The sequence below is a fragment of the Naegleria gruberi genome, assembly GCF_000004985.1.
Source record: "Naegleria gruberi genomic scaffold NAEGRscaffold_54, whole genome shotgun sequence".
NCBI classification, from domain to species: domain Eukaryota; phylum Heterolobosea; class Eutetramitea; order Acrasida; family Naegleriidae; genus Naegleria; species Naegleria gruberi.
The window spans coordinates 117,503-144,327 of record NW_003163273.1 but is presented as its reverse complement, the minus strand read 5'-3'; the positions used below and the strand labels follow the sequence as shown (position 1 = coordinate 144,327).

Genomic DNA, 26,825 nt, shown 5'->3' with positions numbered 1-26,825 from the left:
GGTTCCCAAGTTGTCTCCACCTCAGTACTGATGTGGCTCGACGATGCTTAACTTCTCAAATCGGACGGGATGAGGTGCATTCATCGTGATATGGCCGTAGCCATCAAGTACCAAAAATACTAATGATAAACAGTCAATCTGTGATTAAGGTTAATGGATTTTTGATATTAAAGACGACTATCATCCAGTCATTTTCTGCACATCAATTTCCACTTTAATCTTTAGAATAATTCAATCGCCAAATTGAATCCACATTTAATACTTTACAATTTCAGAATGTTGCCATTTCGAAAACAGTTCCAACAAAAAAAAATAATGACAAACTACAAGAAGGAAGCTTGTGATTTTTTCGATACGTCCAACAAACAGATCAAAGCCTTTGATATCACAGATCCACTGAATCCGAAACAACAAATTTCTGGATTTATTTGTAAGAAGGATGGTCCATTCGGAGGATCTCTTGTGATCACTCATGTAAATAATCAAAAATTGGATAAATTACAAAAGATTTATGGTGTTCCCAAGTTGTTGTACCCATATTCCGATAAGAAGAAGAAGAAGAGAGATGATGATGAGGATGTTCATGATGGAGAGAAGGAAGAAAATAGTGCTGATAATGAAGGAGGAGAAGAATTGCAATTGTCTGGATTAAAGTACAAGGAGAGTTTTAAAACTGATGATAAAGTGACAAATTTCGTACTTTCGAACAAGTAGGTATACAGATTAATTTTCAAAGAAGAATTTAAATTATTCAATTAATTGTAAAATAGGTGGAATGGAACAAATGTATTATTCTTTAAATATTATGATAAGAATGGAAATTTATTTGTCTCTGCCAAAACAAAGGGAAGTCCTACTTTAACTGATACTCAATATGGTGATTTTTATGCATTGACCTTAGAGGCATTGTATGGATCGAGTAGTGACAGAAAGTCAATTGATGTAAAGAATCCACCTGCCATTTTGAAAGAATTTATTACTAGACCTGAAATTCAATCTCTATCGTGTGAATTGTGCGGAAAGAAAGAACCTCATCTGGTCCTGTATGATTTTGATATTGATCTCAAACCACTATTCATGCAACATTTAAATGGAGGATTTATTGAACCAGTCATGAATACTGAATCCAATCAACAATATGAATTCAATGGATTTGAAAAGATGACAGAAATTTGTAAATCAAGACAAGTAGCCGACTTTATTAAGAATGAGGAATATAGAAAGATGAACAATCTGGAAGTAAGATATGAGTATAATCACTTTATCACTGAAGGAGCTGTTTTATACATTTGTTGCAAACCGTCTTCAATTCATCCTTCTATTGAAAGTAAGGAAAATTGGCCAGGTGTCACCAATAGAAGATTGTACAAAATCAAACCAAAAGATATTGAAGGTTAGTAATCAATTATAACTATTTACATAGTTCAATAACTGCCAAACAGAGGTTCACTGGTCTGTATTTGGAGACAAACAAAAAGAATTGGTCAATATTGCAATCAAGAAACTTCTTCAAAGAGAAAAGGACTTTTCCAAAGAATCTCTGATTGAAGAATTAGATATTGGACCAAAGGAATTCTCACGATTCCAACACGATCTAATGCAATATGCAAGAGTTCAATATAATGCAATGGCAAAGACCACCTCCTCATCTTCTTCCAAATCAACCAAAAAGAAGAAGAAAAAGTAAACCTTTATTTCAAATTATTCCTTACCAATAGGTAATATTAAATCTCGTTTTCACTTACTTCATTCTCTTTTTTTTCTCCTCATTTCATTCTATTTATAACCCAAAAGCCTTTAAAATGTTCGCTGATGTTTAAAGCACGGCCAAATTACAAAATTTAAAAAAAAATCGCAAAAAGCATTGTAGCAACTTGCGAATATTTTTTGAACCCAACACAAACCGTCCCTACACTCTCTTTAAACTCTCACCTAACAAGAATTTAGTATCAACTCTCTGTTGTAGTAGTTTTTGTCAAGAATAGCAACAACAAGAATTTCTTTGTTTCAACCTTTCATTCAGCTAGAAACAACTCTGATCACAGTGTACATAGTACAACAATAGTGAAACAACAACTAGTTCGGAATTTTACTCATTGTGTGAATCAAAACCAACATGTCTTCTGTTTCCAACCACGAAAAATTAGTGGCTGACTTTTATCGTTCTCTGATTGATGAAGTTGCTGCCGGTATTCAAGAAATATTTGTTGAGGAAGGTTACAACTCCGATGTTATAAATGAATTGAAGAAACTTTGGGGAGACAAAATTGGAGAAAGTGGAGCTGTACCTGCTTGGAATATTACCCCTGGACAATCTAGTTCGAGAGGTTCAAATAGAGGTGCTGCTGCTTCGAGAAATGCAGCCAGATCAAGAAATCAAAATGCAGCTGCTTCTTCAAGTAACACTGCAATTCCAACACAATCTTCTCAGCTCGGAACTCAATCCACCCAAATCAATCAATCACAAGATATCCTCGGTGGTAACCATGCTCCAACATTACCAATTGTTGCTGGAACTCCAAGTGAATTTATGCCTCCACAACCAAGAATTCCACCTCCATCCTTTTCAAATCCAAATTTGGGTCCACCTCCAGGTTTTTCTTCTGGCATTCTCAGTGGGGCAATGCCAAGTCTGCCTTCAATTAGTCCTGGTTTACCTTCAATTTCTCCACTCTCATCTGCACATCATCATAACATTTCCACACCAACAAATCCACTCTACAATACACCAAGTAATAGTAGTGGTGGAGGCATCTTATCGAGTAGTACTGGAGGTGGCATCTTGGCAAGTGGAGGTGGTCTTTCACTTCCTTCTCTACCTGCTGCAACAACTCCATCATCATCTACACCAAACTCTATTTTCAGTAGCACAATTTCATTACCTCCACCAGTAACTCCAATTCAATCACCTTATGGTATGCCTAATATTCCACCTCCATCCTTTTCAACTCCAAAATCTGATTTCATGGCCTCTAGTCCATATCTTCATTTGGAAGACCTGAAAGTTACATGCCTCCTGTCTCTTTTAGTTCAAATCCAATTTTGGGAAGAAATCAATCTCCTCTTAGCTTACCACAAGCTCGTGAAAATACTCTCCCAAGTATTCAATCTCCACAATTTGGCCAGAATTCTCTTCCTTCCATTGGTTCAATGTTACCTCCAGCTTACTCACCAAATCCATATGGTACACCATTCAGTTCTTCCTCAATAGAATCACCTGCTTACACTAGTCCTTTGGATACCAACAAGAGATTAAGGTTGGATCCAAATTCTAATGATGCAAGACTAGGCAATAATAATAATCCTAACTTTAGACAATATGATGGTGCAAATGATGACGACGACGAAGACGATGAAGACGATGACTCTGAAGAAGATGAAGAAGAAGAGGAACCATCTAAGAGTGCCGCTTCCACTGGAGAAGAAGAATTAGGATCTGATGATGACGTTGAGGATGATAAGGATCCTGATACCCCTAACATTATTCTTGCCCAATATGAAAAGGTCACTCGTCACAAGAATAGATGGAAGTGTACTCTCAAATGTGGTATCATGCACTTGGATGGCAAAGATTACCTCTTCAACAAACTCACAGGAGATTTCGAATGGAAATAAATAATTTATTGTTAGAATGAAATACTCGTTTAAAATTTGAAATAATTCTTGTTAGCAGTTGTCACATTGACATAATTTCGAATAATGTCAAAAACTTGAGCTCCTGTGAATCTGCCTAAGGAGCCTTGAGAAAAGACTTCATCGAATGATTTTGTTGAGTCAGTCAACTCTGGATATTGTTCCAAGTTGAGATAATTGCCAGAAATAATTAATGGAACTGGTTCATAACTATGATCCTTGTAATAGCAAGGTGTAGAGTGATCTCCAGTAATGACAAATACTACTCGTTGTTTTCTCTTTTCAAATTCATCCATAAGCATACCAATCATTTGATCTGATTTTTCAATAAATTCCTTCTTTAAAACAAAATTTCCATCATGACCAGTATCATCAACTGCCTTAATATGACAGAAACCAAAATTAAATTCATCACCATTCACCAAATGTTCCAAAAATCCTTTACCCTTCTTGGTTAAATTGGTACGATAATCTCCACTTGCACCTTCGACTTTTTTCAATTCCATACCAACACTCTTGCCCAGACCAGCAATGATAGCAGTTGGAGCAACCAACATACCTCTCAATCCTGGATGTCTCTCTGAGAATGGTGGTACATCTATACAAACACCACAACCTCTCAATAAGACTATATTGGCTTCATTCTTTCCTTCTTGTTTTCTCTGTTTGTTAATTTCATGTTTAGAGAGTTGTTCATAGATAAAGTGTGAAAGATCATTGACGAGATCACTTGTTCTTTTAGCTTTTTCCAATTCCTCTCCTTTGAGTCCCTTAACAGGTTCACATTTTACAAGTTCCAAATCATCCACAAGTGGATCAGTTCCAGTAATGTCACCACTCAAATTCTTTCCGCTCACCTTAACTCCACATCTGTGTTCTGTTGCATATTTTATAGAGACTGTACAATTATGTTTGGCATTGAACCCCTTCTCTTCACATTGTTGTTGAAGATAGTCACAGAGAATTGGTCCCATCTCTTCAAAATGTCTATCTGCTCTTCTCAATTCAACAATATTGGTTTTTGAATTCCATGTTGCAAAATTACTCTTGAATGCAATATCACCTGGAGACATGTCAAGACCTGCTCCGATAGTTTCAAAACTTCCTCTTCCCTTATAGTGTCTATTATAATAATATAAATAATAACATGACAGTATTGAATTGGAAAATAAGAAATAATTAATAATAAATTATTGTTCATGAGTATAGAATTGGATAATAATAATATTCAGATGGATTACGTTCAATGTAATTCAAAATTCAGAGTAGATATTGTTGTCCGTAATGATGTAAATATATTAACAAATTATATTGTCAAATAATAACAATAATAACTATTTAACAAACTACTATTCGAAGGTTAAATCAACTTACAATCTCGGATCATAACCAAAGATACTCATGTGCGCAGTATCACTACCACAAGCCAATCCAGGTTGAACAGGATCCATCAAGCCATTTACACCACAAGCTTTTTCCGAATAATAATTTCAATTAATTTCCAAATAATTATTAATCCAATAATTAGTTATCAACATTATAAATTAATATGATTAACCATCCAAGCAATGTTATTATTATTATTATAATTTAAATAATCAATAAATTGATGATTTAATAATCCTCTTACCTGCCAAACGATCCATGTTCGGAGTTTGAGCACTTTGCAATGCAGTCTTCTTTCCCAACTCTTCAATATTAACCTCTCCAATACCATCAATCATAACAAAACAAATCTTTATCTTGTTCTCATCGACTGAAGAGAATGTTGCATGGAGTCCTTGATCGTTTTGCATTTTTTGATTGGTTGCAGGAAGTTTTAATGTTCATCCTCCTTTCCCTCCTCAACATCGTTTAAGGAAGGCTGCTATTAGAACCAATGGGGAAGAGAATTGGAGTAGATTGGAATTATGAATGTGATATTGAGAATGTTGTAATTGGTTGGAGTAATTAATAATTGGTGTTGGTTATTGTTGGTTCAATCATAATGTGAAACAGTTTGAAATGTATAAAAGTGGTTTGATACTCCATCATGAAATTGAATTCAATTTCAAACAGCCAATGTTGCTCAATGACAATTAATTGGTTTCATTCATTGTGGTGGTTAATTTCTCTCTAGCCACTTGTATCAAATCCAAATAATACAGTCAGTGGAGCCGAGAGTTGAAGAGGCGATCCCAAAGCTTCTTAAAATATCCTGCTGCAGTAAAAATGCCCCTTCCAAAAGTTTTCATTGTAAAGTCTCCTTGTTGTGCTTATCAACCACCTCCAGAATAAAATTATTAAAAATTTGTTGAAAAAAAAATACCAGAACACAGATGCAAATCTTCGTTAAAACATTGACTGGTAAGACAATTACCTTGGAAGTCGAATCAAACGACACCATTGAAAATGTCAAGTCCAAGATCCAAGACAAGGAAGGTATCCCTCCAGATCAACAAAGATTGATTTTCGCTGGTAAGCAATTGGAAGATGGCAGAACCCTTTCTGACTACAATATCCAAAAGGAATCCACTCTCCACTTAGTCTTGAGACTTAGAGGTGGTAAGAAAAAGAAGAGAAAAAAGAAGAACTTCAAGTCACCAAAGAAGGCTGCCCACAAGCACAAGAACGTTCCACTTCTCCCAATTGAAAAGAAGTACTACGAAGTCACCAATGATGGTAAGGTTGTCTGTAATAGAAGAACCTGTCCAAAGTGTGGTCCTGGAGTTTTGATGGCTGCTCACGAAGATAGACAATATTGCGGTAAATGCCACCTCGTCTTCTTGATCCAAAAGAAGTAAACCCTCTAAAATAAATATATCGAAAAAACTTAAAATTCAACTCTTATCTTTAATGCTGCTAGCAACTGAATAAACTAATTTAATTAATTATTCGAGGTTTGTTATTCATTCTGCTTTTTGAAAACATCAAGAAGAAAAATGTCGAGTGATAAGCAACAAGATGAGCAACAATTAATCATCAAGGCCATTTGGGATTATAACGAAATATTTAAAAGGAGATTTGGTGATAGTATTGTTAATCATGTGTATTCAGGCTCGGAAACATGTGCTGTTCCTTCCACTGTAGACAATCCATCTGCGGAAAGCACTCATCACGATATTGCACAATTATTCTTCTACGCCTATTCAACATTGCCACAATTTACTGTTCCTCACAATGACAATACTACCTCTTCTCCAAATAACGTTGACAAAGAAGAGCTGAATAATCACTTCATCTTTGAAAAGGAAAGTTTAATTGAAAAGATTGCCCAGCACTACATTGTTTGTCTCTTCCTTCCTCATCAACTCAACAATAGCTTGGTCAACAGATTAAAAACCAAATTTCCAACCACTCACCAAAGCAAGGAGAGTGGCATGATATGGAAAACATCAGCTCCGAGCACTGAATTCTTCAACACACAGTTGAATACCATGAAGACGAAACATCAATGGAAATTGGATACAATGAGAAAATTCGATACGAGAGTATTCTGTCGATTGAATTGTGAAAGTTTACATAATAGCTCTCTAACCTCAGAGGATCAACTAAAAGACAAGACAATTATTCTTAAAACAGCCACTGACAATTTTGAGGATTTTTGTAAATATTTTGAGATTACAGTTGAATTTGCATCAGGAAATCGAATGAATCCCTCTCTTAGAAAGCATCTCTTTAATATTTACTATAGACAAGTTCAATTGGAGAGAGCTGGTGGTAAACCTCTGTCAGATTATGTAATTATTTTGGAAAATAATGAAATTGCCTCAGCTGGTATGATTCTTTATGGAAATGAGTTGGAGAGTAAAGATTACAAGGAGAATTCGAATTGTGCGGCCATCTACAGTATTGCCACAAGAGATCAATTTAGAGGAAGAGGTTATGCCACCATGATTGTTGTTACATTGATGGAATTGGCCAAGTTGAGGGGATATGATCATGTCATATTACATGCATCTGAGAGTGGTTGTAACTTGTATTCCAAGTTGGGATTTGAAAAGAAAATTGATATTGATGTTTGTACTATTGCACTATTTCTAGATGAGGAGAATTAGTTCAAATTTCTTATGAAATTTTCAATATGTGAAATTGCATCGGGAATAATGTCTAAATTATTTGATATCTGAATAGGAGCCAAATCGAATTTACAACAATGGTTTGCAATAATATCAATAAGGAAAATACATGGCTCATTCGAGAATTTCCCTAAAAATCTCTTGCAAATATCATGGTTCAAATCAGAAATTAGAGGAATATGATTCTGATGACCTAACCCATTCATATCTGAAATTGGCAACTTGCTCCAAATCATATGTGAATAATGAGAGTCAGAGCTCACAGATACCATCTCAGCACTCAATTGTCTAAACCTTTCCAATGACTGATTCAGTACTAGTAACAATCTGGACGAAAATGGCGTGAAATTTTGTGAATGAAACACTAAAAGCAAATACTTGCTAGGATTCTCAAAAAGGGACATTAAACTCGATTGACTTGGTAAATTTACACAATTTCCATGCACAACACAAGCTGTCTCTGTAGTAACATTCGATAGGTTAATCATTTTCTGCATTCGTGATTGATCAAAACTCAAAGAATCATCCATCATATCCTCCTCATCCTCAACAACAGTAGCATTCTTAATTTTCTTCAAGTGTGGAGCTATGAAACAATCGTCTTGTATTTTTTGGTGACAATTTTCATCGATCAAAAATTTGCCTAACATAGTTTCCGAGAGTTTTCTTTTCATTTTTTTTAAATGTTTTTTTTAGTAAACTTTCAACAACTTTAAATGAATTTAAAGTTCCCAACTAAATTGTTAAAATTCTTGTGCATAATGACCAAAATTTTTATTGATATTTATCTATTCAAGTACTGGAACATTGAACTGGAAAGAAATGATTTTGTAAACCAAACACAAAAAAAATGATCAACAGCAACAATACAAAGAATACTCAACCTCTGATAATCGGAGAAAAATCAATAGTATTGGTGGAGAAAGAAATTATGCAATATTGGAAGGAACACAAAATTGATGATTTATGGATAAGGGAGGCTCAGAGCAGAAATGATCAATTTTCATTGCTTGAAAAGCCTCCATTTGCTTCAGGGGTAGGTGAATTTAATAATTAGTATTTTGTGTGATGATGAATTTGATCAAAGAAACCTCATTGTGGACATTTGTTGAATACAACCATCAAAGATATGATTTCAAGATTTGCTTTTCAGTTTGGATATGGATTGGATTGCAGATTTGTGATGGATTGTCATGGATTGCCGATCGAATATGAATTTGAAAAGAAAAGAGGTAAATTGGCTTGGTCCTATTCTGAAATTGAAGAGCTTGGGATTGCAAAATATAATGAGGAATGTGAAAAGATTTCAATTGAGCATATGGATGAGTGGAAGAATGGATTGAGCAGAATGGGAAGATGGCTTGATTTTTCAAATACTTGCTCTACAAGTCAACCAAAATACATGGAAAATGTTTGGAAGATTTTTAAAGAGTTATGGGATAATAAGCTCATTTACAAGGATGTAAAATTATTACCATTCAGTATTGGATGTGCCAGCCCACTGTCAGATATTGAAGCGAAAAACCATTTGAACGTTGATTCACTTGAAATTACAATCTCAATTGAACTTATTTCTGATAAGGAAAAATTCAAAGGAACATTTTTAATGACATCATGTATGAATCCGTGTTGGAAACTACTTGCAAATGTTGCTCTCTGTGTAAATCCAGAAAAAGACTATGTAAAAATAATAACAGGAAAAGAATATATTCTTTCTAGATCATATTATGAGAAGCATTTCAAAGAGGAGAAGATTGTTGACACGTTCAAAGGACATGAATTGGTGGGTTTAACATATGTGCCAGCTTTTGAATATTACTCGAACAATGAAGGATCTTTTAGAATTATACCAAGTAGTGATCCTGTTACCGAGACAGGAACTGGAATTATTCATCTTGCACCTGGACTTTCACTCCAGGATTACAATATTTGTAATGAATTGAGATTTGTTGAGAGTTCTGAATTACCTTGTCCAATAGATGAAACCGGGAAGTGTCTATTGAAGGGCTCAGAGTTTGAAGGAAAATATGTAGATCATCTTTCAAATCAACTGGTTAAAAACCTCACATTGAGGTCAATGTTACTGAAAAAGGAGAAAAGAACTAGTTATCAAAATTCATGTTGGATATCAGGGAGAACTCTCATTTACAAAGCAGTTGAAGGATGGTTCCTTGATATGAAATCTATCAATACAAAGTATTTGGAAAATTGTAAAAATGTGAAATGGTTTCCTGAGAATATAGCTAACAGATTTTCAAATAATCAATACGAGTTCTGGCTCATATCCAAATCAAGATATTGGGGAACACCTCTGCCAATTTGGATGAGTGAAGATGGTGAAGAAATTATTGTGGTGGAATCCATAGAAGAATTGGAGAAATTGACTGGTAAAAGCGGACTTGAAAATATTCACAGAGAGTTCATAGACCACTTGACAATCCCAAGTCCAACAAGAGAACATGTAATTCTCAAAAGAGTACCCTATGTGTTTGACGGCTGGTTTGAATCTGGATGTTTCCATTTGCTGATATTCAATCTGAAAAAAGGTTGACTGGTAATCTAGCTACTGAGGGAATGAATCAAAGTAACGGATGGCTTCATGCCATGCAAGTTATTGGAGCTGCATTAGATCAAAAACAACCATTAGAGGCTGCTCTTGTCACTGGACTTGTGCAAGATTGTAAACACAAAAACAAGCACTTTTCATTTCCTGAAGATTTAAGTTGTTATGGTTCGGATGCTCTCAGACTTTATTTACTATCATCTGAAGCAGTTTGTGGAGGGGTTTTGAATGTCACAGATGCTGGAATCGCTGCAGTGTTTAGTAAGAATATTTTACCACTTTACAAAATCGCACACAAGTTGGCTGATTGTATTGAAACAAATTCAATAGAGTTGGGAGAAGTAATGGAAAATGATCAACAAACAAGCGACATTTTTGACAGATTTATTACATCCAGAGGAAATTCTACAAATTTGTTGAGGAAAACTTCTCTCTACTCAAAGTTTCTGATATCGTGAAGAGAATACTTGAATATGAACAGGATTTGGTTTATTTTTTTATTCAAAAGAAGAAATATTTATCAACCAATATTTCAAAAGAAGATAGATTATCATTGCTAACAATTCTTCTTAAGAATTTGAATATTCTGATTCACTTGATGGCACCGCTTACGCCGTTTCTAGCAGAGTATCTCTTTAAACTATTGGATAAAGGAACAAAAGGTTCAATACATTTACAAAGCAAATTACACTTTGAAAGCGTAATAGATTTGGATTTGGACGAAATTATTAGTTTATTTTATGACATTACCAACAATTCTTCACTAGTTAGAAAAATGTTCAACATTTCAAAAGTTACCTCAATTTCGAAATGTGTAATATTTGTTTTAGATGAAAGTCTGGTAGGGAAATTACGAACTATCTCAACTAATCTAAAGGATCAAATCAATTGTAGAGAGATTGAAATAACCAACAAGAATGAGGATGTAAATCTTGTTGCAATTCCAAATATGGCTTCTCTTGGTAGAAGGTTTGCTAGAAAAATTAAAGTTGTCTTTCCACAGTTACAAATGTTGACAAAAAGAGATCTGATTTCCTTCCTTGAATGTGGCCATGTTACTGTTTGTGATGAGGTCATCAGTAAAGGAGAATTAGAGGTAGCTCTAAGACTTGAAAGGTCTGTTATTGGAAAAGAGTTTGATGGTTATGCAATAATTTTCAAATAGTAAAAATAACAGTAAATTATAGTAACCCCAAATTCGTAAGCTCCTTTTGCAAATTATTTAAAAGTATTGGCTTGTATATCACACTATCAAACCCTGCTTGACAAAGCATTTCCTTAGTTTCCCAAATATTGGCTGTGACAGCAACAATTAGAGTGTTAGATTTTGTAGTATGATTTCTAATGAGTTCGCAAGACTCTTTACCAGATACGAATGGCATTAAAAGATCCATAAATATTATTCTGTACTTGGTTGGATTCTCCTTAAACTTTTCAAATGCAACAAGGCCATTCTCTGCCACATCAATTTCATCAAATCCAACCATTTTCAACATTTTTTGAAGAACTTTCCTGTTAATTTCATTGTCGTCAACTACTAGAGCATAATTTGAGTTATTGGATGGCGAAGATATCTCAGTTATTTCTTGAGGTAACGCCTCAACTTTTTCATTTTCAATAAAGTGTAAAGAATGTGAATTTTCTAATTTTCCTAACATGATTATCATGTTATCAATTAAAAGACTCAACAAATCTCCAATTCTTAGCGGTCTTGTTAGGTACCTAAGGTTAGTTGTTCTTTTAGAGAAACCTCTGTTAGAAAGAGGAATAAATATTGTTCTAGATTGGTATGATTCGAATTGTTTTTGAATTGAATCATTCATCTCATCAGAGTAAATGGTAATTAGCAACTTGTTTACATCAGTATTGCTAATATCAATACTTTGAGAGTTATCATATTCATAGATTGGAGAATCCTCAAAAATGTAACGAAGATAATCTGTCAATACTCTTCTCAAGCAAATGTTCGAGTCGACAATATAGATGGAAACAGTTGGAATGTTCATATTCTTCAAGGTTAGTAGTTGGTCATGAACAGATTTTTTGGAAAAGTCTGTCTCAATTTTCTCAGAACATTTCACAAGAGGTAAAAGGATTGAGATGTTTGTTCCATTTCCAACTTCACTTTCTACGCCAATTTTCCCGTGCATAACATCACAAAATCTCTTGCAAATAGATAACCCCAATCCGTTACGATCTGAAAAGCTAGAGTTGGCAATTTCCTTTTGGTTTTCATACTTGGAGTAGTATTGTTCAAAGCTTGGTGAGGAGTTTTCAATAGTCCTGAAGGGTTTGAACAGAGTTTTCATTGAATTGAGTGAAATTCCAAGACCAGTATCGTTACAATTAATCTTGAGAAAGACAACTTCCTCCTCTTCGTTTCCTAGTGTGAGATTATCTCGAATGGATTTTAGAGCTTTTTCATCTAAACCAAACTTGGCAAAATCAGTATCTTTGCAAAGATCGCATGTAATCATAACATATCCCTTCTTTGTGTACTTGATACTGTTTGAAATGATGTTCATCAAAACTTGAGAAATCTTAACCTGATCTCCTCTAAATAATAATGGCACTTTTTCAAAATCAAAAAATGATTGAATAGAAATCCCCTTATCGTAAGCCAATGTGTAAAATACTGAAGTCATTGTTTCCAACAATTCAAGCATGTCAAAGTTTTGGAAATTCAACTTGACTTGACCCAGTTCTAAATTGCTTAGTTGTAATGATCTAGAAAATATGTTTAAAAGCAGTATGGAGTTATTGTAAATATCATCAATTAATTCTACAGAGCTTTGATTGGATGCAATTATTGTATTCGCATCAATACTATGGTCTATTGATAAATCTTCAAGGCATTCAGAGGAAGTGAGAATTGAACTGGGAAGGGAATTCTTTCGTCTTCTCATTTTGAATGAGCTTGATTTTCTTAGTGAGGATTCTGTGAATCTGTTTAATCTTTCAGCTTCATGTTTTAATATTTGAATGGATCCAACCTGTTAGAAATATACATTGATCAATGAAATCCAATTATTGTAAAATTCTTAAAGACTACTTACCACACCATGTAAAGGATTTCTCACTTCATGTGAGAGATTACCAATAAACTTTGTCTTGGAGGCATTCAAAACCTTTTCTTTCATAATTTCCATTTGTTGTCGGAAGATCTTTTCATACTGCTTTTCAGATACATCTGAAAACATAAATCCACTCGCTGTTACAATAATTTGCATAACACAAATTTCAGTCATTTTGATGAATTTTCTAGAATTCAAACATGCAAATCCATTCAACACTGGTGCCATTCGTTCAAGTCCATTTCCAAATATTTCTCCAGTATCTGCTCTAAATTCCATCAACAGATAAGAAAAGTATAGTGAGCATTGAGTGGTTGCCAAAATGAGTAAACAGTTAAATAATGTAGACCACTTTTTAAAGTATAGCGAGTTAGATGTAATAACTATAAGGTAGGTATTAATTCCCCAAAGAGGAAAATTAGGGCCGTAATAAATCTGAAATTATTACCATCATGATCAAACTCTTCGAATATAATCAAAAATACTCACCTGAAGTACAATTCTATTAGCACACGAAAAGAGTGTCATGAACATATTCAGGGCCTCTTTCTTAGCCATTGGTATATTCCTTTCGATATTCCTAATCACCAGCGAATTAAGGATGAACTCTGCTCCTATCAATACATAAAATACAAATCTAGTTTGAGTAACTCCATCAATATATATAAATCCCAAACTTCCAACCATTAAAAAGTAGAATAAATAAACAAATTTAAGTCTCATTCCCATCGAATTCTTTCTATATTCAAAATTGTCGTCTTCTCTATTAAAGTAATGAAATATTCGGTCCATGAAGGACATGTTAGCTGTGCTTGATGCTCTTTGTCTTGTTGGTGGTGGTGCAGTGGTTGTATCGTCTCCCTCTGGCACCAAATAAAACGATGATTTAGATGTTGGTAGTGATGCTTTTTTCGAATCAAACCAAACCGAAGAGATTTCATCTTCTTTGGATTCCGAAACTGTTGAGGATATAGGATGTTGAAAGCTTACACTCATCTTGTGATCCAATTTTCTTAAAAGACAAGCTTCCGATTATAGTTTTTATAACAACTCGTATTATCTACAAATAGAGAAGTTTTCGTGTTGCAGCCTATTAAAATAATATCGTCTCTGCTATTTTCCACTATATATAAAATTTAATATTGCAATCTATTACTTGTATTATATACACTCCCCAAACAAATCTCAACGCTACTGTTGTGGGTGATGATGATGCAGTAAAAAACTGAGGAGATAGTCAGAGAGAATCTAATTTTTTTCTACAGGGAATATTGTATATTATGACGACAGTTTTGGAGAGGCGAGATTGTCATTTACGATTGTGCGGCAACTTATTTGAGCAATCCATTTTGAATAAATTCTTTAATGGATGTGTTCGGTTATCATTCCGTTGGCCTATAAGATATATGTGGTACAGCTGGAGGTGGTTCAATAAGGGTTTGGAGTGTTTTGGTGTTCGAATGAATGAAGAGTATGGAAAGGAGACTGTGACAGTTCATAATAATGTTCAACTAACTCTACTTCAATAATTAGAACTATGAAAGCAACTCCAATAATTAGAATTAAGGAAAGAGGACAGAATGTAATATTGAGAGTTAAAATAATAAAACACATATTGAGATGATGTTTACTTTTTAATTTCCCACTTGTAGGATTGAGATGCCTTAGCAACCAAGATGGAGAGTTCTTCTTGTGAGATTTCATCCTTATTGGTTGTGAAAAAGGTAGTGTGATAAGGTTGTAATAAAGCTTCAACTTGACCCTTGTGAGTGGAGACACGTCCCTTCAACATTGGATGAACATTATCACCCAACATGTGAACAAAGACGAATTTAACAGTTTCAGAATCATCAATAATTTCAGTGACACGAACCAATCCGAAATAGACACCAGTTGGTCCCCAAGAATCCTTCATTTCATCAACACCACCTTCACCCTTTCCTAACAAGGTAAGTTTAGTCTTTGAATTTGGTGCATAAGTAATAGACATCCAATTGGTAGCATCTCCATCATTTCTGACAGATCTAATTGCTTCTTGAATGGAATCAATATTATCAAATTCAACACCACCAGAAACACCTCCACCACTTGAGAGAGGAGTACTTGGTCTTGGACTGCTACTCACTGGTCTAGTTGTAGTGGAGGCAGAACGAACAGGGGATGATGTGGCAGTGCTTGTAGTTGGTGAGCTTGTACCAACTGTTGATGAAGATGATGATTGTTGTTGTAACTTGACGTGGGAATCCAATCTACGTTGTCTTTCTTCATTATCTCTTTGAATCTTTTCACCTTCGTGTTTTTCCATAACATTGGAACGACTCATTGATGCCTTACCAACCAATTCTTCAATAACATGTTGTGAAATTTCATCTTGTGAGGTAATGTACATATCAACGTGATATGGCTTGAATTTGGTAGTAATATCACCAACTTGAGGTGTAATACCAGCACGAAGGAGTGGCTTTAAATCATCACCAACAAATTTAACAAAGGCAAATTTAATGGTCAATGAGGAATCAATCATTTCTTCAATACGAGCCAAACCATAATAGGCATTGGTTGCTTTGAATTGTTCTTTCATTTCATCAACACCACCTTCACCTTTGGCTTTAAGTTCCAAAACCTTGACAGCTCCATCAACATAACCACAAACCATCCAATTAGTTGGTGTTTGATCGGATCTGACATCAGCAATGGCGTCAGCGATGGCTGACCATTCAGAGAAGAGTTGACTGGACATTTTGGAATAGTTTTTTAACTATTGCGTTTTAGAGTATGTGTTTGTGGGGAGTATTCACAAAGAGATTGTCTCTTGGATTTTTTTTCTTGTTGATTTGATAAATATTAAAAGTGACGTTTGACTGTCTGATGGGCTGATAAATTGAACATACCAATCAACAACAAAAATGCAATTGCCTTTACAATTCAATTACAGTGACTTTTTATTCGAAAGTTACATCTATGGTAACATGTTGATAGTATTCGTCATTTGTTTCCTGGTTATCTTTACAAATGATCAAGTAGATTACATGTAATTTAGAGGCATAATTATTTACAGTGATTTTTTACACAAAGGTTAAATCTTGGAAAGGATTGGATGAGGAAAGTAATTGTTCTTTGAGTTTTTGTAACATTCTCTTCTTGGCAGCATTCTTCTTTTGATTTGGTTTGAAAGCTATAACAAAATTGTGTAGACAATGAACTGAAATGCTAAATTCTTGGCATTGAGCTAATCTGGCAAGAGTTCTTAATTTACGTTCATCTTCTTCAGTTCCTGTCAATCCCATTTGAGTAATGAATGAGTCCAATGTTAGAGGTTGTAAGAGTTTCTCATTAAGCGTCTGGCTGTTTTCAAAATCTCTGTCTGAGATGAGAAGAATATCATCATCTCTTGTTCTTAAAGTAATGGCATTGAATCTAAGTGAAGGTACCATTTGAACGATTGTTCCTGGTTCAAATTCACTCACAGTCAATGCTCTTTCAGCTGAAGATACCCAAATATTTCCTTCTCTAGTTAAAATTGCAAACAAATCTTCGTAGCAAATAAAATCTGAGATGGTCTCTTGTCGAATCATTGAAGAGTCGATTTTATGGAGACCTGATCTACTCAGAGGATAGGTTCCATAGGTCAGTAAAATACCATCCGATAGTAAAAAATGGCTTGAACCATATCCTGAGAGTGCTTTCTTAATGAATCTTCCAGAGCCTATATCCTGACACATTTGCTTATTCAAAGTGAACAGTGAAGTGGCAGCATAGTCATAGTTAACATGACGGAAAGTTTCTCCAGATCCATAGACAAATTGCTGATTTGTGTGAATATCTTTCGAGACAATAATTGAGTTACAGCCCTAAAAATATAATTACAAATTTTAAAATCATTAGATATTTTGACGAAGCAAATGATACTCACCCCTGTACAAATATGCGTAATTTCCTGTCCTTCTGGCAAGAAGAGTGTATGATTTCCTTCAATATCGAATATAACAGGTCTTGCTTCAGCAATACTACTAGTACTTTCTCCAACAGAGCAACATCCAACATTATTCCATCCACTTCCGAGCACTAGTTCCATATTATATTCTCCTCTAGTAATAATATGAAAGAATGAATAATTGTTCAAAGTCCAAACTTGATTTGATGCCTTGGCTATAATATCCTTGTCCTTCTTTAATTTTGCCAAAAAATCACTCTCCTTCAAATCCAATTTGACTTTTTGATTTGGTGTCAACTCTGAACACTGTCCATAATCATTTTCCAATGTGCCATACAAATTATGTTTTACATTGACAATATATTCCTTGTTGGGAATGAAATTTTCATAAGGATCATCCTCCAACCACACAAACAAATGTTGTGAGCCTCCAATAAAATCCTTGATTTCTACTCTTCCCTCCAATTTCTTCAGAAAATCAACACTGACAAATTTCTTTGTAGCCACAGAAAATAAGTGGCAAGGATCCGAATAAATACTCGAAAGATTGCAATATTGAGGATCGGAAAGAGTACTTGATGATTGTTGGTCTGTCATGACAATAGAAGATGAATTTGTACGTGGTCGTTGTTTTGTTTTGATCACCTTTGATGATTTTGACCCCATTATTACTCCATCAAATACTGTGTACTGATGGAACTTTGAAAATCTGTTGCTGTTCAAAAAGCGAGAAACGTTCAAATCAATTTGAATATTTTTTTTAAAGTTTTAAATAGAAAAAGTTCTTTGCTTTTCAATTTTAATTTGATCAGAGGAAAGAGTGAGTTGGGAGACTTAAAGAAAATGAAAGCAGCTCTCTTCCTCTAGTCAACAGGCTACCCCACCAAATTCTCCTCCCGCTCAACAAATTTGCTCCACCAACACCTAATAAGAAATTTAAGCCAAACAAAAAAATCAGAGTGGAGATGCGGGGTATCGATCCCCGTACCTCTTCCATGCTAAAGAAGCGCTCTACCATGTGAGCTACATCCCCTTACATTTCATGTTCAATGGTATCCTTACATGTTCATTATAGACAGCATCCTTAATACATTTCCTTAATGTTTTTTATTAATAAACCAGATTATGAGGGAAGTATAAGAGGGAGGTTACTTTGAACAGGTCTATTTTTGACAATTGCCTTGAATTTTGTTAAAAGCAAGTGACAGGTATTGATGGACCTTCCTCCTTTCCAATATTGGCAACTTGAATCAAATCACAATCAGCTATTTAACGTCCTCACAGTATTCACTCAACGCATCAACAACAACACAAAAAAAACAAGCAAAATGATTATGCAAGAATTCGAAACTAGAAGAAATCAAACTATTCCAAAGTCATCAGTCTTTGATAACGTTCCAATTCTCGTTCCAACTCGTAAACCAGCAACTCTCACTCAACAACAAACCAGTTTCTCCACTTCAACAGCTCCTCAATTCTCTTTTGACGAAACTCCAATTGCTGTTTCTAATAAGAAACCACAAGGTCCATTCCCATATTTGAGGAGAAAATCCATCAGAGTTGATTTGGTTTTGAAGCAACAACAAGAACAAGCCAAGAAGAATTCTGCCAAGAAGTCTACCAAGAAAGTTTCCAATAATGAGTTGGAAACATTGAGAAAGGAAAAGAAAGCTCTCAAGGAAGAAAATTCCATCTTGAAGGGTAGATTGATGCAAATGGAACTCTTGTTCAAAGAATTAATCAGAAATCCTTCCACCAAAATTGTAAAAAATCAAGAATGTCAAACTGAATCCAAGTCAACCAACACTTCCAGCTGCCAAACTGAAACAATTCAAAAGAAACAAACATTTTCTGAATGTTCCAAATGCCACAAATGCATCAGATCATCCTATTTGAAGCATCACCAAAGATTCTGTGGAAATACCAACTTGAAGAAATTGTTGAGTGAAAAGGATTTGAAGAAATTGCAAATTATTAGAATGAATTCTTCCTCCTCATCAGCAACTCAAGCACCAAAGAATAATTGGAGAAAGACAAGACAAGAATTCTTGAATCAAATCAAGAAGGACAAATTGAGACAATGTACTATTCAAGTTATTCTTCCAAAGAAGAGAATTAATAAATATTAAACAATTTCTGTAAACTTATTGGACTTTCGAATAGATATTTCAAAAGAATTACCGAAAGTGCTAAGATTGTTTGTGAGCTAACTTGTTTATTTAAACACCCTTAGTGGACTTTCCAATATGTTTAGCAGCATTAACAACACCCAATGGTCTCTCATAAACAACTTGATTAGCAACAGCAGTTGGAATCCATCCATTAGGATTAGCTTGACCCAAAAAGACAACGTGCAAATCATCTCCCTCTTCAATCATCTTGAAATATGAAAAGATATTAGTTGCTCTAACACCAACTGGAGTGCACTTATCTTCTGGATATAAACCATCAATGGAAGTGGTAAGGTAAGTTGTGACATTTCCTTCGGTTTTGTGATGTTCAACATAGAGGAAATCACGTTCAGAGACCATCATGGATGGAGAGGTGACGACATAGTGTCTGACAGTGTATTTGCCATTGTCTTGGTTGAAGGTTTCTAATACTTGCAATGATTTAGTTTTGGCATCGAATTGCTTTCTGACATTTTGATCGGTGACTTCAAGAACAGCAATTAATTCAGAAGCTTTGCAATTTAAAACAATGCACTATTTGTAAATTAATTTTGTGATGATCATCAAGTTATCGGAAAGATCATTAAATATATTCGAAACTGCTAACAAATAAACCTACCTCTCCTTTAATAATAGTACCATCAGTATGTTCACAATAAGTAATAGTAGTTTCACCAGTGCTGTATGCAGTAAACTTTTCTGGTGTCTTTTCATAGGATTGAGCAAGTGTAACTGCTTCTTCCCACTTATTTGTAATGGCTTGATAATCGATGGACATTTTGTGGATATGATAATATGTTGTTTTGTTTTTTTGATGAATTGTAATAACCAATTGGATCCTTCCATGATCTTGTTTGAATTTGAAGGAGATAACGTAATGACGGATTTCATACTTGTTTGAGAAATGATCGAGATACAGCACAAACACCTAATTTGTATCGGGATCAACACTGTATACAATTAAATTCTCTTCTACTTGCACATCGAATAGGTTCTAAGAGAAAATGAAAATAAGGAACACTTCTGACGATGCAATGTAAAAAAAATATTCATCAATTCACAAATTAAATTGTTATTTATTAAGATTATAGCCATCACGTGATCGAATGAATCTAGTACGGAACAAATCTCCTCATTCAATTACATGAAATAGTAGGAGTGGTAATAATTATTAATAGTGGCATTATTAATGAGATAAAAATTTGGAAAGAGGATAGCATTGAGTATCTTGTTTTTTGGAGAGAGTGATGGTAATATCGGACAAGGAATAAGGATACTCCAAATCCTTAACTTCTGATGTGAGGGAGTAGGTCTTTCCTGTTCCGAGTACATTCTTTGGTTTTGCAAATGTTTTTACATAGAATTCACGCTTACTGCTGTACTTGTTTTCCAAATGATAACCTTGAGATTTGAATGGATCTAATAGACCAATTACTTCATCACCATTTGAGCTATCCCAATCACATTTGATAAAGAAGTAATCCTCAATCATGTAGATGGTTTGAGGACCATCATCACAAATGACGTTTTTGAGGACCTTCTTGGCTTCTTGATAACTGAATGATCCAGTCCATCCATGATTCCTTGTGACATCACCTTCCTTTGTTTCCAACACTGTTGAAAGTTGAGAGATTCCAATTTGAATATTTGAGATATCTGAAGGAATTAATTGTTTCTTCAATTTGATTTGTCTGTAAACCTTCAATCCATTCAAAGTATCAGGCAATGAACTGAAATGATTCTTCACAATAGAGTTGTGTTCAGGAATGACAAATTCGGCCAATCCTGCTCTCTCTTGCATTGTATCATAGATGGATAGGGATAAATTCTTTCCGTATTTAGCTCTCAAATAATAACCAGTGGATGGAATTTTAACCAAGATTTGCTTCTTGGCAGAGTCAACAATAGTTTCCTCATTCTTTGATTTTACACTTTCAACCAGTTGTTCAAAAGATGGTGAAAGACACGAAGAGAATTTGATGAGACAATCTTCACCTTTTCTTTGTGGAGAAAAACCCTTTTCACACTCCAACTTCCATGTATTCTTTCTGCACGGAGTTAACAAATTTACAAAGGAAATTCTACAGTGGCAGACAAAATCATTCTGGCCCACCTTGTCATGATCCATAATCACAACAATTACATCTCTACTAGTGTCAGGATTATGAACTATTGGACAAGTAAATTTCCACTTGGGATCATAACTGTTTTTCACAACAGAGGTCTTGAATTCGGTATAGAGTCCACCAGAAATTGGTATCTTTACTAATGCGTAGCCATCGATCGAACCAATGGTATCAGCTTTCGGAAGATTGCTGGCAGAGTGCAGTTTAAAGTGAAACATTTTTTTTTGATTGTTAACAGTGACAAGACATGATTGGTGATCTGAAACAATTGTTTAACAACAACAAATCACCTTAATCATTCATCGTTTGCTGATAGATAATTGTACATGTTACAATTAGTCAGTCAACCAAGTAATTTCTGAAATTTAACATTCAAAAAAAATGGTTAACGAGCTTCCACAAGATATATGGGTAGTTATTTTGCAATTTTTCACTCTTGATGAATTGCTACGGACTTCAACAATTAGCAATTTGCCTCCACTACCAAACAATCAACAAGAGAAAATTAAATTGTTCGGCATTTCTAAAAGTGTATTTTCAGCACTGATAGGATGCGATATTGCAGAATTTAATTCACAAAATAATCGTGATGGAGGATTATTCTACAGATTATTGAATGAAAAGTTAACAATTAGACAATTAGATTTGGTCATTGATCGAATTGTAAATAGATCTGTTTTTGTGAATAATGAGAATGATTATGATGAGGAAAATAACTCACACAATTATAAGCCACTTTTGGAAACTCAAAGAAATACTGGTAACGGAAGAAGAATGAGGGTAAGAAGACATTACTACACTAGAAGTCGATTAAACGTCCTTTCCAATGGTAGCAGTATGAGTAAATTGAGAGGTGAGCTGAGAAAGTTGATTGCTAAATGCAATGAGCAATTTCCTCATATTTATGAAGAGTATAGAGATAGAATTGATAGAGCATTGAAACAATCAATCAAAATATGTACATTAGTTGAAAAGCCAATTGATAATCCAGATGAAATTACTTATGAGGACAACTCAATGCGTAGGCCCAATAAGCCATCTTTTTGGGATGAAGAAAAGAGAAGAAAATCCATAGAAATCAATTTAAGAAATCCGAAAATTCTCAAAGATCACCAATGGAGAGTTCAATGGGCTTTTGATTATTCGAATCATCTTCGTCATGAGTTGGAATTTCATTCTACTTATTTGAGAATTTACTATTCGTTACTATTTAAAGGCAACGTTCAACTAACTGAAGACACGTTTAACTCTTACATGGACTTTTTAGAAAAAACACTAGCAATAGTCTTTAAATTTGATCAAACCTTTCAAAAAAAGTTCTTTACAGAAAGAAACTTGTTCAAAAAGAAAAAATCTAGATATATTACTTATAACGTTCAACCTGCAAATCAGTGCAAAGTCGATTTCATTTACCAATCTATATCATGTCTAGCAAAAGGTTATAAAGGTCACCATTATAGTTTTGATGAACGAACATTGTCAGATGAAACCAAACAAAAAGTCTTCAAAATTATTGAACTATTGATGGACACCTATACAAAATATTATGGAAATGACACATCTCAAGAATATTGCTATGGAAGATCTATTTATGACAAGTTAAACAGATTTGATAAGATATTTCAAAAATATACTAGCAACAATGAGATTAACAATCTTCCAAAACACCTCCAACAATCATTTTTATTCTCTTGTATTAATTATTCACCTTTTGTTCCAGTTGACTTGATCAAATCATTAGATTTCCCTTTATGTATAGAAAGGACCTACAAATCGACTGGAACCACCGAAACAGTATCCTTATGTTCTTATATTATTCTTCATAATTATATGTGGAATGAGGAAACTACGTTTGGTTACAAAGAATGGCTAGAACTATTGATTGACAAATTTGGTAAAGAACAGGTTGTCGATTCGCTCAAGCCATCAAACTTGTATAGTGTTAGCAGTATGTTCCATTACAATAATTTGTGTACAATATTAGGAGAAAAATTTATGGAAATGGCTAAAGAAGCTGAAAAAGAGCTCAGTACAAGTTGGAATAATGCAGAGGAAGAAGTGCTCTCTGAATATTCCGAGACAAGTTATTTATAAAAAGTATTCAGAGATTTCACAACTTTACAAAAAATTGGTAGTGCTGTTTATTATCTTGTACAACGAATCTATTCAGATTCTATATTCGTTGTTGATACTCAGATCAGCTGCTAAACTTTACAAAAAAAAAATGATTGAAAAGCCAACACTGAGCATTGTGTTTCTTGGTCGCGTTGATTCTGGTAAATCGACATTGGCTGGACGATTGCTACATTCTCTCGGAACGGTTAATGATTCGATCATTGAAAGATTGCAAGTTGAATCGAGAGAATTTGGATTTGCCAAAACTCACTATGCTAATGTTCTGTCCAGAACAAGAGAAGAAACAAGGAGAGGAAGAAGTATACATTTAGCCTATAGCAGGGCTGAGACAAAACATTTTCATATTAATATTATTGATGCTCCAGGTAATTATTAGAAATTATTGGAAATTTACTTAGAAATTGAAAGCTGCTCCGTTTGTAAAAAGTATGATTAGAGGAATATCACAAGCAAATGTTGGAATTATTGTCTTGGATGCCGAATCTGGTTCTTTGGAACAACAAACCGTTAAGGAGATATTATTGACTACTCAAAGTTTAGGAGAGTTTCAATTGATTTTTTGTGTAAACAAGATGGATAGCATGTTTGTTGCAAACTCGGAAACAAAATTTAAGGAAATTCAAAATAGTGAAATGAGTAAAATTTACAAGATGCATGGATACAAGGGAGATCCTTTGTTGATACCAGTTTCTGCTTGGACAGGTGATAATGTTGTGGATTGTTGCGATATGAAATGGTATAAGGGTCCAACACTTTTGGATGCTATCAATTCACTAAAGATACCAACATACCTTGAAGATAAACCACTTAGAATTCCAATTTCAAAGGTTTACAACAAGCGTGGCAAACCAATTGTGTTTGGAAAAATTGAATCAGGAATATTGAAATTAGACTCAAAACTCAGATGTACACCCAACAAGAAAGTTCCCCATGTTACCATTGAATCCATTGAAATTTTTAGGGAACGTGTCAGTGAAGCAAAAGCAGGTCAGTTTGTAACAATCAAACTGCAAAATGTGCGCCGTTCAGATGTAAAGTCTGGAATGGTATTGTCAGACAGTAGAAATGATCCTGCTCGAGAAGTGCTATGTTTCAAGGCAGAGATTATCGTATTGAAACGAACAGCAATCAAGATTGGTTACAAACCCACTTTTCACTGCCACTCACTACAAACCAGATGTCAATTCATACAGTTTTATGAATGCTCCAAAATGCCATTAAAGACTGAAAGGAAAGAAAACCCATCAGAACTTAGACGTGGCCAGGTTGCTCGTGTTTTACTGAAACCTGACAATCCAATCTCTCTTGAAACATTACAAAATATTCCTAAACTTGGAAAGTTTATAATGAGGGATAATGGTTGTGTGTGTGTAGTTGGTATTGTCAAAGATATCACATTCGTTGATGAACATATATGTTAAACTTCAAATATGGTTAAAATTTCACAAATCTCAAATCATTTTGTTTTCATTTCAAAGACTGAGGCAAAGCGATAACGGCAAATAAAATTGATTAAGTGCTGAACATTAGTTTATGGTTATTAGAATCAAACATGGATTGGCATGGATAACTTTTACGACAATAACACCTTAATCATCATCATCTTGCATTAATGGATGAGGATAAGGTCCTCAAACATTGCATTTCTTCTGGACAAATACTCAATATGGTTAGTAGTCCATCTTTATCCTATGGCATTTTCAATTCGCGTTTCGGAAGTAATATGACCTTGTTCGGTTTTATAGTTTTCTAAAACCCCTCTTTCATAGTTTTTTAAATTTCCCTCGTAAAAAGTTTGCACGTCCTCTCGGTTAGAAAATGCAAGATTCTCTTCATAGGTCGTTTAGAAAATTATTTGTCCTACTTCGATTAAATCGATGAGAGCATAGTTATGTGCTATTCTCAGTTGTTTTGATGCGCATTAGAGGGTTTTATTATTGAGGAAGAGAAGGTATCGAAATATATTGAATGTTGTAGATAACATGGATATCATCTCTTTTCAATAATTGTCAACTAATATTGAGGTTTTTTTATTCTTCCTGCAGTCAATCGTAGGAAGAATCCACAAAAGAATCGAGGCTTCTAACTGTTTTCACTTGCTTCTGCAGGACACAATTTACAACTGCCTCAGTTATGGGACTGTTTACCAATTTGTACTGATTGTCGTGACTCTCTTTTCGCACATTAGATGAAACATTTAAATCAAAAGCGAAGATAGAACAACTCCAATATTCAAATTGAAAAAAAACAAACAACAACAAGTGCTTAATCAGCTCGTGTGTTCATATTGTATATATAATCATCAACATTTAATTTATTAGTAAACATAACAGACTCGAGAGAATTTCAACATGCCAGCTCAAAGTGATAATCCTGAAAATAAGGAAGAAGTGCAACAACCAACAAGAAGACAACGTATCATTAGGAGAAGAAAAAGAGATGACACTTCAAAGAAATCAAAGAAACAACAACCAGTTGGTGATGAAATCAAAGATGACAGAGAACCAAAGATTGGTTTCTTCTCTCATTTACACATGTTGAGAATTTTTGGATGGAATTGTTTACTGATCGCTATTGGATGTATTGGTGCAATGGCTTATGGTTTGATTCCTATTAGTATGTAGTAATAGTATTCGAATTTCAAATAGTATTAACCTTATTCTAGTTGTTCAATATATTTTGGGAGATTTGATTGACAGTTTTGCAAATGCCACATCATCAACCTTAACAACAGAACAGAAAACAGCTCTTGCTTATGAAGCAGTTGACGATCTCTGTAAAAAGCTCACTATTCTTACATTCTGTGGTATGGCTGCTTTCGGTATGCAACATTTCTTCTTGCAATTGTCAAATGCCAGATTGGGAACTTCAATGAGAAGAGCTTACATGTCAGCATTGGCTAAACAAGAAATGAGTTTCTTCGATATTAAGAAGATTGGTAGTGTCACTGTAGTTCTCAGTGAAGATATTCCAAAGATTCAAGATGTTTACACAAACGAATTCTTCATTTTCATGCAAGAAATCATTCAATTTATTGTTGGTTTCATTTTGAGTATGACTGTCAATTGGAGAATGGCTCTCATTCTTGTCAGTACCTCACCACTTACTTTCTGTTCTCACATACAATGTC

The 26,825-nt window shown here is 34.4% G+C and overlaps 14 protein-coding genes and 1 non-coding gene across 15 annotated transcripts; 8 read left to right on the top strand and 7 right to left on the bottom strand.

The window, feature by feature from the left end:
• Window positions 1-315: 315 nt before the first annotated feature.
• On the top strand, window positions 316-1,687 carry NAEGRDRAFT_72583 (uncharacterized protein; the record flags this gene model as incomplete). The annotated part of the gene is made up of 3 exons (XM_002672350.1): window positions 316-710; window positions 771-1,393; window positions 1,443-1,687. The coding sequence occupies 3 exons, from the start codon at window positions 316-318 to the stop codon at window positions 1,685-1,687; spliced, it is 1,263 nt and encodes a 420-aa protein (XP_002672396.1).
• A 429-nt stretch (window positions 1,688-2,116) lies between these two features.
• On the top strand, window positions 2,117-3,609 carry NAEGRDRAFT_88235 (uncharacterized protein; the record flags this gene model as incomplete). The annotated part of the gene is made up of 2 exons (XM_002672349.1): window positions 2,117-3,058; window positions 3,094-3,609. Coding segments are annotated over 2 exons (1,458 nt in total), but the record flags the coding sequence as incomplete, so codon positions are not given.
• A 35-nt stretch (window positions 3,610-3,644) lies between these two features.
• NAEGRDRAFT_72581 (cofactor-independent phosphoglycerate mutase) lies at window positions 3,645-5,429 on the bottom strand (the record flags this gene model as incomplete). Its single annotated transcript, XM_002672286.1, has 3 exons — window positions 3,645-4,755; window positions 5,008-5,104; window positions 5,264-5,429. The coding sequence occupies 3 exons, from the start codon at window positions 5,427-5,429 to the stop codon at window positions 3,645-3,647; spliced, it is 1,374 nt and encodes a 457-aa protein (XP_002672332.1).
• Window positions 5,430-5,934: 505 nt separating this feature from the next.
• On the top strand, window positions 5,935-6,454 carry NAEGRDRAFT_56312 (uncharacterized protein). The gene has a single exon (XM_002672348.1). The coding sequence runs from the start codon at window positions 5,952-5,954 to the stop codon at window positions 6,414-6,416; it is 465 nt and encodes a 154-aa protein (XP_002672394.1). The 5' UTR covers window positions 5,935-5,951; the 3' UTR covers window positions 6,417-6,454.
• A 100-nt stretch (window positions 6,455-6,554) lies between these two features.
• Window positions 6,555-7,670, top strand: NAEGRDRAFT_72579 (acetyltransferase; the record flags this gene model as incomplete). The annotated part of the gene is made up of 1 exon (XM_002672347.1): window positions 6,555-7,670. One exon carries the CDS (start codon window positions 6,555-6,557, stop codon window positions 7,668-7,670), a length of 1,116 nt encoding a protein of 371 aa, XP_002672393.1.
• Window positions 7,671-8,820: 1,150 nt separating this feature from the next.
• NAEGRDRAFT_52295 (uncharacterized protein) lies at window positions 8,821-10,242 on the top strand (the record flags this gene model as incomplete). The annotated part of the gene is made up of 1 exon (XM_002672346.1): window positions 8,821-10,242. One exon carries the CDS (start codon window positions 8,821-8,823, stop codon window positions 10,240-10,242), a length of 1,422 nt encoding a protein of 473 aa, XP_002672392.1.
• Window positions 10,243-10,965: 723 nt separating this feature from the next.
• NAEGRDRAFT_59235 (histidine kinase ATPase) lies at window positions 10,966-13,502 on the bottom strand (the record flags this gene model as incomplete). The annotated part of the gene is made up of 2 exons (XM_002672285.1): window positions 10,966-13,247; window positions 13,311-13,502. The coding sequence occupies 2 exons, from the start codon at window positions 13,500-13,502 to the stop codon at window positions 11,436-11,438; spliced, it is 2,004 nt and encodes a 667-aa protein (XP_002672331.1). The 3' UTR covers window positions 10,966-11,435.
• Window positions 13,503-13,784: 282 nt separating this feature from the next.
• NAEGRDRAFT_81243 (uncharacterized protein) lies at window positions 13,785-14,324 on the bottom strand (the record flags this gene model as incomplete). Its single annotated transcript, XM_002672284.1, has 1 exon — window positions 13,785-14,324. One exon carries the CDS (start codon window positions 14,322-14,324, stop codon window positions 13,785-13,787), a length of 540 nt encoding a protein of 179 aa, XP_002672330.1.
• Window positions 14,325-14,925: 601 nt separating this feature from the next.
• On the bottom strand, window positions 14,926-16,144 carry NAEGRDRAFT_81242 (actin binding protein). The gene has a single exon (XM_002672283.1). It carries the CDS (start codon window positions 16,066-16,068, stop codon window positions 14,956-14,958), a length of 1,113 nt encoding a protein of 370 aa, XP_002672329.1. The 5' UTR covers window positions 16,069-16,144; the 3' UTR covers window positions 14,926-14,955.
• A 249-nt stretch (window positions 16,145-16,393) lies between these two features.
• NAEGRDRAFT_72574 (uncharacterized protein) lies at window positions 16,394-17,928 on the bottom strand (the record flags this gene model as incomplete). Its single annotated transcript, XM_002672282.1, has 2 exons — window positions 16,394-17,179; window positions 17,242-17,928. 2 exons carry the CDS (start codon window positions 17,926-17,928, stop codon window positions 16,394-16,396), a joined length of 1,473 nt encoding a protein of 490 aa, XP_002672328.1.
• A 294-nt stretch (window positions 17,929-18,222) lies between these two features.
• Window positions 18,223-18,295, bottom strand: NAEGRDRAFT_t591. The gene has a single exon. It is a non-coding gene; the product is annotated as a tRNA-Ala (tRNA).
• A 181-nt stretch (window positions 18,296-18,476) lies between these two features.
• Window positions 18,477-19,483, top strand: NAEGRDRAFT_59233 (uncharacterized protein; the record flags this gene model as incomplete). Its single annotated transcript, XM_002672345.1, has 1 exon — window positions 18,477-19,483. The coding sequence occupies one exon, from the start codon at window positions 18,477-18,479 to the stop codon at window positions 19,389-19,391; it is 915 nt and encodes a 304-aa protein (XP_002672391.1). The 3' UTR covers window positions 19,392-19,483.
• A 1,136-nt stretch (window positions 19,484-20,619) lies between these two features.
• NAEGRDRAFT_52290 (uncharacterized protein) lies at window positions 20,620-21,777 on the bottom strand (the record flags this gene model as incomplete). Its single annotated transcript, XM_002672281.1, has 1 exon — window positions 20,620-21,777. The coding sequence occupies one exon, from the start codon at window positions 21,775-21,777 to the stop codon at window positions 20,620-20,622; it is 1,158 nt and encodes a 385-aa protein (XP_002672327.1).
• A 163-nt stretch (window positions 21,778-21,940) lies between these two features.
• Window positions 21,941-23,678, top strand: NAEGRDRAFT_59232 (uncharacterized protein; the record flags this gene model as incomplete). Its single annotated transcript, XM_002672344.1, has 1 exon — window positions 21,941-23,678. The coding sequence occupies one exon, from the start codon at window positions 21,941-21,943 to the stop codon at window positions 23,651-23,653; it is 1,713 nt and encodes a 570-aa protein (XP_002672390.1). The 3' UTR covers window positions 23,654-23,678.
• A 105-nt stretch (window positions 23,679-23,783) lies between these two features.
• NAEGRDRAFT_83272 (elongation factor 1 alpha) lies at window positions 23,784-25,217 on the top strand (the record flags this gene model as incomplete). The annotated part of the gene is made up of 2 exons (XM_002672343.1): window positions 23,784-24,060; window positions 24,104-25,217. The coding sequence occupies 2 exons, from the start codon at window positions 23,784-23,786 to the stop codon at window positions 25,114-25,116; spliced, it is 1,290 nt and encodes a 429-aa protein (XP_002672389.1). The 3' UTR covers window positions 25,117-25,217.
• Between the last annotated feature and the right edge of the window lie 1,608 nt (window positions 25,218-26,825).

Excerpts from the sequence above, each read along its gene's own strand:
- NAEGRDRAFT_81242 (XM_002672283.1), bottom strand. The coding sequence starts at position 16,068 with ATGTCCAGTCAACTCTTCTCTGAATGGTCAGCCATCGCTGACGCCATT.
- NAEGRDRAFT_56312 (XM_002672348.1), top strand. The coding sequence starts at position 5,952 with ATGCAAATCTTCGTTAAAACATTGACTGGTAAGACAATTACCTTGGAA.